This window comes from Saccopteryx bilineata, chromosome 1 (assembly GCF_036850765.1).
Source record: "Saccopteryx bilineata isolate mSacBil1 chromosome 1, mSacBil1_pri_phased_curated, whole genome shotgun sequence".
Classification (NCBI taxonomy): domain Eukaryota; kingdom Metazoa; phylum Chordata; class Mammalia; order Chiroptera; family Emballonuridae; genus Saccopteryx; species Saccopteryx bilineata.
Window position 1 is genome coordinate 48,345,718 of NC_089490.1, and position 13,780 is coordinate 48,359,497.

Sequence of the window (13,780 nt, forward strand, 5' to 3'; positions counted from 1 at the left end):
AGGCAAAGCATAGGCCCATATGGGAGTTGCTGGGCGGATCCCAGTCAGGGCACATGCAGGAGTCTGTCTCTCTATCGCCCCTCTTCTCACTTGGAAAAGAAGAAGAAAAAAAAAAAGAGGGAGAAAAATGTAGGAAAGGCAGCAAAAGAACAAACACTAAAAGTCCCTTATGTGAGTACTTAGAGATTACTTATAATCTGATAAAGTCACAAAAGTCTGGGAAATTGCCAAATGGTGTTTTATCCTAATTACTAATTTGTTCTAGACACATAAATGATTATAAAATTACATAGTAATTTTAGAGTGATAAACAATATATCTATGGATATCACTTAAAGAGGATGAATCTTACTACAAATACTTAATTTCCAGTGTCAGGGGTATGAGATCATGAGATGGTGCATGTTTTTAATTTCTCCCTCGCTTCCTCTAATAGTTTTTACACTTCCAAATTCCTTCCTTGAAATAAAATAAATCAAATAATCTCCAGAAGCTTACATGCTTCCAAAAATAAAACCAGTAAAAAATGTTAAGGTCATGTACATGTGCAAATGTTTAGTGGTGATAAAGGCATATAATTCAAATAAAAGGAAATGTTTCTTTGCTCTAAAACTGTTAGACAAAAAAATGTGGCTCCACATGTCCTTCCAGAGTTGAGTCAATCATTATTCAGGGGGAATTGTAGCAAAATTGTTAGTTTTCTTCCTGATACCCTTTAATAACACTTTATTTCTGAAGGTAGATTTAAAAAGCCTTGATCATCAAGTCTTAGACTCAAGAGAAACTATTCTTCCATGAATTTTGACAGACGGCACAGAATGTCTCTTAAGGTTTCCAGCCCTTGGACCATACCGCTGGTACATCAGGAATAGAGTGCAGCCCTGCTTCCTAAAGCATGTGTCCCGAGCATGTGACATAATAGCTTTCATGTGTTCAAAAGCCTACTATCTGCATAATATCCCATATTAAAAATATCATCTCCATATTAATTTACATCTAACCTTGCCCATTTTTCTTCTTCTTTCTCAGTGAACGAGTCCCTATGAAAAAAATTATAATTGAATTGTACTTATGCTTCTTTCAATCACAAATTCTGGCTCTTGGGAGGACTGCAGACTGTCATTAGTTAAATGTAGGTGTCATTTCTTGAGGTGACTGAGGGTTAAACACTGGGAATTAAGGTTCACTGAAAACCCCAAAGCTGTGGACCAGTGTGGTTGAACATAAAAAGTGTTAGGAACTACAATATGATTTTTACTTCCTTAAAACAAATTAGTTTTGGTTTTAGTCTGAATTTTCCATCATCTTTCCCAGAGCATTTCAAATTTACGACAGCATTTTCTGACCCTGTCCTGAGTTACTGAAAGCTTTATTTCTCCGTGTTCTTTTCTCTCCATAAGTTGCCAAACACATATTCCTCAAGATTACAATGTTTTAATTCTAATGAGTAAGAAATACATACTTTGGTTATCGTTCCCAGGTGCAAACTTTCATGGAGTAAAATAACATCTAGAGCTACCCCATGGATCGTCTGAGTGGCGGCCAATACAAACTGACCACTGCTCTGAGCCCGGACAGCAGAACTGCATGGCCTTTCATCTGGAAGTCACAGCACTGAACAGAACGCTGCTCTCATTCTGCACGTACCCCCTCAGTCCCTCCGCACCACAGGGAGACACGTTCCAAGTGAGAAGCTGCCTTCCTGTTTAAACAACCTCCCTTAGAAAAAGCATAGCTACAGTCCTAGCCTTCGATTCAAAAGGGTCAGGAATCTACAATACTGCAGAACCAGGATGAGATTCTTTGGTCTGAGAAAAGCCAGGCTTGAGTCCTGTTCTCCTGTATGACCTTGATGGAAGAAGACACTTAACCCAACCACATTTAAGGAAATTAAGCTAGGTCATTCATAAGGAATCTTCTAACAAAGTTCCAGGATTCCGACAAGCCAGCAAAGATTCCAAGAGCCTCAAAAAGAAAGTCTGGCACGTTGTGAGAAAAAGAACCTTGTCACACTTACGCTGTGGGCTGATTTATGAAGGCGTTCTTCTGAAGCCTGTAGGAGGCGTAGCTGGGGAAAGACCCTGACTCCAAAGAGACTCCTTGTACGGAAGCAAAATTCTTTTCTGTCAGGTTGTATGCTTCAAGCATCTTAAAACCTTTATATCAGGAAAGAAAATATGGAAATGAGCTCATTTAAATTATGTTATTGCTTAAATACTGAAATAAGTTAGCCCAAGTTCATAAATGCTTACCTGGTGAGGTGTAGCCATCTAAGTAAATCAGAGGACAACCTGCAATGCACAGTGTTCTTAAGTATGACTCACACAGATGAGATGCACAAGATATTCAACAAGGATATGCAAACATTGTATAGGTACAGAAAGCAGCTGTGTCTGTATATCAAGTAATAAAATTGTTTGTGCATTAATAAAACCTAACACTACTCTGATTGTATATAACTGATTTCTTATAGACTTCCCATGTGTAGGATAAGTTATACTATTGCCATATTAGCAATGTTTTCTGAACATTCTCCAGTCCAATCAGAGTTTTATAATATTTTGAAGAATAATAAAATATAATTAAATGGAAACAATTTCATATGTTTTTCAATAGATTAAAGAACTATTTTTTTTTCACCCAGAGAATATTAGATTTATGCTGAGGCTAAAGGAGTTTGTCCCTATCCAACCCTCTTCTCTGCCAAGCTCCAGAGCCTCATCCTACCTACCAAACATGGTGTAACAATGACAAGTGTACAGCAGTTTTCACCCTGGGCTCCCCACCGGGAGCCAGGGATACCAGACAGTGGCTTTCAGGACCACGAAGAGAGGAAATGAGACAACTGTAGTTCCCCACCCACCTTTCACCACTCAGCTCCTCTCTGAGCATCAAGGTCAGTTTTCATAGTTGAAGCACTGGCATCTGTTGACTGCTGCCACTCTCACCAGAGTTTCGAGGCTTTAATATAACACTCGTAAAGCATAGCCCTGCCTAGGATCAAGAGCCTACGCTAGCCACTTAACTATCTCCATAATCTAATACTCCAAGAATCAATGCTAATGGATGGGAAAGAGGATGAGTTAACAAAAATAACCAACGTTTTATCTTACACTGTATTTTAAAAGTGGAGCTTGAGATATTGGTATAACAAAAAAGATCTGTACCAGAAAAACAAATGGGAACCAAATAAATTTCTATGGAGCACACACGTACAAGTCAGTTTTTCATTGTTCCTTGAAGCATGAATGTTGACAACAAATACCCACTGAATACTTATAAGGAAAAGTTCATCTCACAGAAATGCTTCTATAAATGCAATCCTAAAGCTGAAAATTAATTTACTCAAATGTCACAGGCATTGGAATAGTGGTGAAAAAAATGTATTAAAACACTTTAATTCTATACAAGGAATACATTACATCTTCAAGGATTAACATGTACCTCTGATAACACACATTTAGCACGATCTCAATAGGAACAATGATTCATCAGGTTCTCAAGGGCTTTCCCAGGATCTCTTTCTGCGCAAACTTGATCTCATATGAGACAGAGAATGTCCTACCAAGTAGTTATTTTTCAAAATAAGTGAGATTATGGATCCATGTGGATCACAACTTACTTGAGGTGGCCGTTTCGCAGACAAATGTAATGAGGTTGTCCTCTATCTTCTCAAAAGATTCAAAGTCGTCCACAATGAACACGTGCCGCTCGCTTGGTTTGCTGGCAATATTGGCAAGCTCATTGTACTCAACATCAGCCACGCCAACTACAAAGACACTGAACCCTGCAGAACAGTGTGTGGAGAGTGAATCATCTAGCTCTTTTCCTACCTTTTAATGTTTAAACAACTCAAAATAAAGTCTTATCAGAATTGGTGTTATATTTTCTCAGTGGATGCAGCAAGTCCTTTTAATTGACATAAACTCTTTTGAATGAATATGTACTTTTCCAAGATCTTCTTATTTTCTGGCTTGTAAAATTCATTTAATTGTATTTCCTTAGACTAAAATCCTAACAAAAGGCAAACATTTTAATAGCAGAAAGATTTAACATGGTGCACATTTTCTTCCATAGATCTAGAGTCCTGATATACCCGTGAATTCTGCTGCACTCTTAGGCACCGTTTCCATTTTACGCTTATGCTCTGAGTCAACTCAGAAACCAAGAATAGGCTAATTTAAAAATCTGATTCTTAAAACTAATTTTCTCAACAAACTCATGCTCAAAGGCAGGATTTTGATCGCTTTTAAAATGGAATCTACAATTTCCAAAGGCAATAACTTTCTTTTATTCAAGTTAATACATATAAACAAAGTTTTCATTCCAAAAGTTTGATTTGACTGTGAAAAAAAGAAACTATATAAGGAATCAGTTACATAATTAGGTATAAATAAGGCAACATAAGGAGTAAGCATTCATAACCCCAAACTTAAGTCAGCTAGGAGCACAAAATATGCTAAAATCTGCTCAAAGTGCATAACATAGTGACAATAATTTATAAAAAGATCAGTGCAATTCCATGTAACAAGCACTTTTCAATTACTACATATGCATAATATATGGCCACCTTGAACCCTATGGGGGAAGGGGTAGGGAGCAGACAGGGTGTTAATGCAAGTACTGGAAAGACCTTGCTTCATCCCCAATAATTTAAATAACAAAACCAAAGGGCAGTGTTATCAAGAGGTACTCAGGATGATTGGTTGCCAAGATACCCCAGAGACACGTCCCTGAGGCCTAGCTGCTCCCCCTTTGCAGGGTACCTTTCAGCATCTGCTTAAAGCCTGTATCTGCAAGGCTGTGCTCAAGTGAAGGCCTATCTATGGTTCTCTTTGCCCAGGAACCAGCAACAAGACTCACTTCTGCTACGGCAGGAAAGCTGCTCTAGAATCATCCCATTATGGCATTCTGTGGCCTGCAGCCACCTTGAGGAAACACAGCTTGCTCACTGACAGACCCTGAGTCACATCTTATATACCGCGTTATTTTTGAGCAATTACCAAACCATTCCATAATTAAATATAAGTTAATATTACAAGGGTATGAAGTACAGATTAAACAGGAACAATAAAGTAAAATCAGCAATTTGGGGGTTTCTTTGCAATCCTTCCTGACCATTTAAATCTGTTAAAGTAATAAGCACAATCGCTGTGCATCAAATCCGTGCCTGGGCTTACCTGACTGCTGGATAACGAAAGCTGCTTTCTTGACTTCGTCTTGTGACCGACCATCTGTGACCACAACCAGCACTTTGGGGACATTCTTCCTCATGCCACTTTCCCAGGTCAAGACCTTTTCTTTGATAAACGTGAGAGCCTTACCTATAGAGTGTGGCATGGAATATTTTAGTGTCACCTCAATGCAAACTATCCACATGCCATTAGCCACGTCCATCTGATAAGAATTTGAATATTAGAGTGAGATGGTACACTCAGTTCTTCCACTCCAAACACTTTGGGGAATGAGGTCTGTGTGTATTCTGATCAGCTGTACCTGTTCTTGTGTTTCCTCCTCTGTACCGAATATTCTGGAGGGCCCCCAGGGCCTGGGCCTTGTCATTGTATGTGTTTAGCTTGAACTCAGACTTGACCTCATCACTGTACTGCACAAATGAGACCTGAAAGAAAATGTGGGTTGTGATGAAGGTAAGTCAGCTCTCTTTATGTTGCAATTTTTCAGTGACCCCTCCAGCTGCAGAATGGACTGCCTCAGGACTGAGAGAGTATTATAAGCTCTTTATAGCTAGTATTACAGGGCTGACTACTGTTATCTCATTAAATTATCTCATTTCTTATCTTCAATTAAATTAATAATTGATATTAAAATGTAAATATATTGTATTTATATGGTAACTTTTTCTAGGATATAGGAAGAGCTGGGTAAAATCAGGGAGCAGAGAGGTTCCAAAATTAAAAATGAGAACATGCCATCTTGAATTCAAATGTTGGCTAAGCAACTGGTTCCACAGCCAACTGTTTCTTGTCACTGGCCACAGCCTTTCTTTATATTACCATTCTTTATGGTAATATAAAAATATCACGTGTGAAAATAATCAGCATTCATCACAAACTTAGTGGCAGTGTGATTTAGTGGAAAGAGTACAAACTTTGTAGTCAGGAATCATTGGACTGAAATCCTAGCTTTGCCAATTAGTAGCCATGTGACATTGGGTAAGTTCCCAATATCGCTGGGCTTCGGTTTTCTCATCAGTAAAATGGAGTTAATTATACTGATTTCCTAGAGTTGTATTAAAGACATATGTAGTAATCATATATACAAAGTAGCTGTCACATAGAAGTTAATAAAATATATAACTATTCTTTATTTTTATTAGAAATCTTAAATTTTTATAAGATGGAAAAATGGCTTGGTTGTTGACACATTGAATTGAGACTATAACTGGCCTGACTTTTTACTCATTTTGGGTTCAAATATTATACACAGGGTTATTTGGGGATTTGAAATTTAGAATATTCCATAAAGTACTCTTCCATAAAAGAAGACTTTTTTAATGAAATTATTTATGGTTTATGTCAAAATCTATTATTTTCCTAATGTCTTTAAGATGCTGCAATAAAAAAGTACAAACTAACAAAATAAAGAATACAATTCATCATGAGGAATAGGGAAGGAAACAAGAAAATTCAAAAGAATAACAACACAACATAGTCTTTGGCATTAAAGAATAAAGATAGAGTTAGAAGAGATTCGCAAAAAACAAGGACCATATAAAGTGATACTTGCTATACTATAATGGTGGGATTCAAATTATTTAACAATCAGTTCTCTGCCCTAATGACTGTTTTAAGTATAAAAAATGATATACCAAAACGTAGTTTATTATTTCATGCATTTAATACTTAAGAATAAAAGAGGTACATAAAATTAGATTGTTATGAGTTTTAAAATATTAATACCTGACAAAAAACAATAAAACTGTTATTTAAGATATTTCCATATTGTTTTTTGATTGGCATCCTCACTTGCAAATTTTTTCACCTATGGATGGGATGAACATTACAATGAGCTCTTAGAATGTGCTATTATGCAGTTCGTTAAAAAGGAGTGGTGCAGTGGATAAAGCATCGAACTGGGATGTGGAGGACCCAGTTTTGAAACCTTGAAGTCTCCAGCTTGAGTGCAGGGTCACTGGCTTGAGTGTAGGATGATAGAAATAATCCCATGGTTGCTGGCTTAAGCCCACAGGTCGCTGGCTTGAAGTCCAAGCTCGCTGGCTTGAGCACAAGTTTACTGGCTTGAGCAAGGGGTCACTTGTTCTGCTGATGCCCCCCACCATCAAGGCACATATGAGAAAGCAATCAATGAACAACTGCAGTGCCACGACAAAGAATTGATGCTCCTCAACTTTCTCCCCCTCTGTCTATCTGTCCCTCTCTCTGACTCTCTGTCTCTGTCAAAAAGAAAAGAAGCATAAGGAATGTAAATCTGTGATTTTCACATTGGGCGGCTGCCCAGGCACCCACCTTAGAGAGAATCCTGATTACAAGTGCCTTTTAACAACAGTTCACCAAACTCAACAAAAAGTTAGGTATTGGTTCTGCAAAACCAGTTCCAAAATGGCTGAATCCACCAGTTCTATAATAGTAATCCATACAAAATCCTTCAGAAGCATGGAATGTCTAAAGGCATCAAGCAAGCCTCTTCAGATAAGGCAGGTCTTCAAGTTTGCAGAATCCAAGAAATAGCTAATAACAGCTTTAATCAGATTCTCAGAAGGGCCTGGGAAGAGTCCCCCTCCCCAAAATAGTTTAGAGCCACTGGACTTGAGTGTTCAGATCACTGGTTTATGAGAATAGTAAAGGAAATTCTCAGATTTACATGTGAGTTATGGCTAAATTCTGAATTATGTATTCTTAGAAGCCTCTCATAGAAAAATAAACTTCTCTAAATTCCTACTCTAGTAAAACAAATTCTTTTGGAGTAACTCCACAGCAGGATAATTGGTAGTTATGTTAGGAAAACAAATGAATTAAATGAATCGATAATGGCTGCTCTACCACACACAAAAAAAAGGAAATCTTACCTTTTGCAATGGCATGGATGGACCTAGAAATTATTTTGCTAAGTGAAATAATCCAGTCAAAGAAAGAAAAATACCACATGACCTCACTTATATGTGAAATCTAAACACAATAAACTGAGGAACAAAATCAAAAGAGAGCCAGGGTCACCATAAACATATGGACAGCTGTCAAAGGGAAGGAAGAAGAGAGGATGAGATCAAAGAAGGTGAAGGGATTAGCCAAAATCATATATACTTGACATATATAAATACATATAGACAACAGGGTAGCAATAGCCAGAGAGAAAAGAGGGGTGGAGGTAGGGGGAGGGAGGTCAAAGCAATCAAAGGGAGGGAAATGCGGGTAGAGAGAGAGAGACTTTGCATGGGGCATGGTGGGGGGGGGCAGGATGAAGGGTGCAGAGGTGTTGTATTGAGTGGGGCACTTGAAAGCATGTCTACACAATAAATTAAACATTAAAATTAAAATAATAATGATGATGATCACTCTTCTAGTCAAGGTAATATCTGCAATGCTGTGATAGAGGGAACAGCAGGATTCTATACACCCACTCCAGTCACTATTCATCATTGAATCTTCTGACTTAACACTGTGTGACAATCACAATGCATTTAATTTCAGAACATCAGCTGACCTTTTATGCAAATGTATCATTGCAAGAGTTTTAAGCAGGAAGTTAAAGTCAGAATCTCCAACAGGAATATCATCGAGCCAAAGAGATTATCTATTTCTGTTAAATTATCATTTACACCCAACTCCTTCCAAAAATGTATGTGTTATGAGAATATTAAATAGAAAAATTCAAAACATAATTTGAACTAAAAAAATCTTTCTACTTAAAAAGAGAATTTCAAAGAAAACAGCAAGACGTTACAAGTGAATAGTCACCTATGAAACAACACCCACCTGAATTCCACCAGGATTGACTTCATCAAAGGCTCCCACAGTATTGAAGATGAACTTTACCACTTTGTTAAAATTATCATCCCCGATACTCCAGGAGGCATCAGTCAAGAATACAATATCTGCCTTGGCCCCTTTGCATACTGGAGAAACAAAAAACACAGGAAGAAGCAAACCTCATGAATTCTTTCATTCAAGTGAAATTCCACAACTGAGAAATGTAGTCTCACACCTTGCTGCTTAAAGTGTGGTTCCACCGCAACGGAATCGCCTGGGAAGCGACTTAGAGATGCAGAACCCTGGGTCTTATCCCAGAATTCCTGGATCAGAATCAGCAATAAGATGATGCCCAGGTGGGTTCAACTCACAATGAAGTATGACAGGCACTAGCCTGATTGGCTTTCAATTTCTGCTCTAGAATTACTTCATCTATTTAGACCCATTATGCAAATACATGCTCTTTCCCCATGGAACTCCTCAAAGAGCTTCAAACAACAAATGAGAACAAAATGAAATGAAAAGCAACTATGTCCAGCACTTAACAGTTTGAAAATTTTTGTATATATTTATCAAAAAGTTTGGCGCAAATAAGGTGTCTTTTAATTTGAAATCAGGCCCCTAGAATTGTATGGAGGGAAGAAAGGGATGGAATACAATAAATACCTTTCATTGAATCTTTAGATTTAGAGGCTAAAAAAATAATTCTGAAAATAGAAATTTAACAACATGTTAGTTATAAAAACTTAACATGCAGAATATACAATTCCAAGAGTGGACCTAAATATAAACTATGGACCTTGGATGATAATGATGTATCAATATAGGTTCAGGGATTATAACACAGGTGCCACTCTGGCAGGGGATGTTGATGCCATGGGAGGCTGTGCGTACAAGGGTGCAGGAACATATGGGAACATTATGTACTTTCTGCTCAATTTTCTATGAATCAAAACTGCTCTATAAAATAAAGTCTATTGAAACAATTCAATGAGCCAAAATTGCTTACTGATTTTTTTTCAACAATCTAATTTAAAGAAACCCAATATTGTTTTGCCTTATAATAATATTTTTAATTTTTATCTTATTTAATAGGTTTAAAGAAGTTGTGGCAGCCTAGCGCCTTCTAAGATAAAAGAAAAATATTTTGAAAATCTGAAATGCTTTCAGTTATTAAACACTGAAAATAGAATATGGGGGGAAAATAAACCAGTAGTTAATTATTTTAAACTTAATTTGATGAAGCAGAAAGAACTGCCCCAAATTACTGAGAGACCAGCATTAATAGTGTATGTTTTTATCAGTTCATTGCAAGTGACAATTATGCCTCAGACTTGAGTAAATAGAAATGCTTCAGTTTTGTGTAATCCGAGGCACTCCCTGGTCAGAAACCAGGACTTCCGAAGCCACAGGCCCGGGACTAGCTTTCAGAAATAGCCAAAAAGACCTATGGCTCTCACTGATGCCAGCAGCCCACAGAAAGAAGGGCCTGCCCACCATGTGACCATGGGCTGTGTAAGGTATTGTGAGATATTAATCTGCAAAATTAAGGGGAAAATGGTTCCAACTGAAAAGTTGGAGTAGTTGATGACTGATTTTATTCACACTAAAATGTGCTTGGAGGGGAGAACAAATTACTGACAATCTTTTCTTTTGATCTAAAAACTCGTCAACAAGAACAATTAATCAGAAATGTTCTATGTCAATTATAAATGATGAACAGGCTACATCAGTAAGAAGATAAATCCTTTCTTACTTATTAAATTGCCAATCAGTTGTACTTACCATCTCTAGCGGGTGGAATTGTGGGAGGGGGAGGAGGTGTGGGTGGCTCTGTAGGGGCTTCTGTTGGTTTCATGGCTAGAATTTTTAAAATAATAATTAGAAAAACACAGTATGTGTACATTTCACATCACAGAGAGTAAATTTTAAGAACAATTTAAATCCTTGATGACAAATCAAGTTTCCTTGGCATTATATCCACGGAGTTCTATTTTATCCAAATTTGGTATCATTGATAGTCATTCAACATTGATTATAGCTACAAAAAGCAAAGCCAAGATTCAAAGGGTGAATATAAGGCCTTCAGATAGGGTTAAATGAATAAAAGTCACTAGCATAGATGCATCTCAACTTCCCATCGTCAACTAGGGCGGCGTCTCCCTCCTTTAGCCTTTTCCTTAAAATAACACCAACTGTAATAGCGGCAACATGGATTTCCTGCAGATAAAGGTCCTGAACCAGCCACAGACTCCACATTCAAGGACCTGCCATCATCACATCATTACTGCTGCCTACATGGAGATGTGCCTATACCGGAGTCACTTAAGTCTGCCACACCTCTGTAATAATAGAGCACAGTAACAGAACTCCTAGAGTATCCTATTCGAAAGCCTAACAGGGATATTGCAGAGCACTCAGAAACTTACTGGTATGTTCTTTGACAGAGACACCAGGACCTTCGAGGTTTGGTGTCTGCACAAAAACAGTGACATCATAATCACTGTCTGGTGAAAGGCCAGAGAAGCAGTGACTGGTTTCTGATCCGCGCACTGTAATTTCCTGTCCTCTGGTTCCTGGTTATGACAGCAAAGGAAAACACCAGTGTCATCATCGATTATACTTAAAGGTATTGTATACATAAATTTGTAAACAAAATGGCATCTTCTTCACTGAACTTAGAGATGTTGCTACTCTGTGCTCCAATTCTTTTTCATTTTGCTCACGTACCATCTGAAGGGTTTAGCTTTAGCCTGTAGGAGGTGGCTGCCCGGTGAGGTGACCATCGAACACAGAATGTATCCCACCCAACTTGATAAGTTTTCAGATCTGTCACATTTAAATACACTACAAAACAAAGAAGGGAAGATATTAAATTTACTTTGTGAATAAAGGCATAAAAGCATACTTTTAATCATAACAAAATTTTAAAACTTCTACTGTGGTTAAAATGAAAAATAAATGCCTAAAATCTTGCTATGTTTCCTTACAAGAAACATATATGAAACATCCATGAGAATGCAGTATAGCCAAACAGATCTCCCTTTTTATTGCTGACTTTCAAGAGGAAAGAAATTCCACATGGGCCCTCGCAATACCACAAATGTCAAAGATGTCTCATGAAAATAATTAGTAGAAGTTTTTTCTAAAAGGCAGTGTGCTAAGTCCTTAAATTGTTATTAAAGCACTTGGCTGAATCAATGATCATGGCATTTCTGTGAAAACTTTCAATTAAATCAATGTATTTAGGTAATATATGTTTTAACATCAAATGTCAAAAAAACTACATGGCATCCCAACTCTAATTTATTCATGATGAAATGAAATTACAATTTTTATCTTTAAAATTCAAAATATAATATTTTTGTGAACTAAACATATTTCATCATATACATTTTTGAATACTCAATTATATTACTCAATAGATTTGTTTAGCTGGACACAAATGGGTCACTTACTTAATGCTGACGAAACATGCATATGTTAAGATGAAGTAAAATTAAGACAGGCTGACCTGGCAATTTGCACTACATTTTTTCTTACTACCATGCAAAGATCATGACTCACAGGTAGTGCCTTGATCCGTCAGGGGAACACTGAGTCCGGAATCATACTGAGCATAAACATTTACATCATAGGTGGTGCTGGGATTGAGATTGTGTAGTGTATACGATGTCACTTCTCCAACAAAGACTTCCATAGGCTCATTGGAACCTTTAATAACAATCAATGAAATACATAGATATATGTCATCAGTAGTGTCAAATTTTTCTTAAAACCAAAATGAACACCATTCATTCTAAAGCCCCTTATGCACATGTGCACTGTAGCACATGCCACATTGTACAACGAATCCAGAACTGGAAGCAGAGAACGAATTCGTTATCCTTTGATTCTGAAAACAGCACAGTCCCTGGAATGCGGCAGGTATGTAATCCCTGCTCCTCTAACGAATAAATCAACCACACAGTCCACTACCCTAGACTCTCAAGCCTCTTCTCTAAGCCTCACTTGGACAGCGTTGTGCTTTGCACTTAGTCGAGGCTCAATGAACATTTTTCAGTCTATTGTAGACTTAAGAACATCTGCCGTGGACCTCATTTCATACATTTAGTGACTGAAGGTCCTCAGTTTCTGACACCTCTCCCTTTAAGTTCTGCATTTCCTTTTACAAGCTCACCTTCCTTTCCTTTTTCTTACTCTCTGTCTTTATGTATTTCTAGGAAATTTTTCTAAGAAATTTCAGAAAGTTTATGCCCTATGTGACACACTTTGAAAATGGTCATATCTGTGTAGCCTCCTGAGGTAAACAGACAAAGTGCAGTGGCCCCAGGTGACCGCTGAGGAGAGCCACATCTAATCCTCCCTTTATCTCTGCTGATGGCCAGGAGCGAATGAACAGTTGTCCCACCCGGATGTCCCTGCTCTTGGCAGGGGTCCAAGGTCCCAGCACCTGAGCCTCCTCTCTGTACCAAGAAGTAGGAACACTCCATTTTTCTGGACATTAAACAAACAGTTCCTAATCTTTTCCTTTTGATTATTTTTTTCATTTTTTAAATATTCATTCTCTATAGTAGACTTATTGAATGATTATAGTTCTTCTGTGAGTTTCTACTCTTACTCTTATTTACAGAAATGCTTGGGCACTCTGAAAAATAAAATAACATTAAAGTTTTTTATTTTTTAAATGATTTTTTTGTGACAGAGATAGAGTCAGAGAGAGGTACAGACAGAAAGGGAGAGAGATGAGAAGCATCAATTCTTCATTGTGGTTCCTTAGTTGTTCATTGATTGACTTCTCATATATGCCTTGACCAAGAGGCTACAGCAGA

At 37.5% G+C, this 13,780-nt stretch overlaps 1 protein-coding gene across 3 annotated transcripts in view; it reads right to left on the minus strand.

Moving 5' to 3' along the window:
* The window catches only part of COL12A1 (collagen type XII alpha 1 chain), a 125,270-nt gene that overhangs the window by 38,435 nt on the left and 73,055 nt on the right, over positions 1–13,780 (minus strand). For all 3 annotated transcript variants that reach the window (XM_066253727.1, XM_066253717.1, XM_066253726.1), the window contains 10 exons: positions 12,516–12,662; positions 11,679–11,795; positions 11,378–11,524; positions 10,734–10,808; positions 8,955–9,094; positions 5,497–5,620; positions 5,181–5,324; positions 3,623–3,787; positions 2,253–2,291; positions 2,018–2,156 (listed from right to left, as the gene is read on the minus strand). In XM_066253727.1, coding sequence (XP_066109824.1) covers positions 2,018–2,156; positions 2,253–2,291; positions 3,623–3,787; positions 5,181–5,324; positions 5,497–5,620; positions 8,955–9,094; positions 10,734–10,808; positions 11,378–11,524; positions 11,679–11,795; positions 12,516–12,662 — 1,237 coding nt within the window. The remainder of the gene's footprint in view (positions 1–2,017; positions 2,157–2,252; positions 2,292–3,622; positions 3,788–5,180; positions 5,325–5,496; positions 5,621–8,954; positions 9,095–10,733; positions 10,809–11,377; positions 11,525–11,678; positions 11,796–12,515; positions 12,663–13,780) is intronic.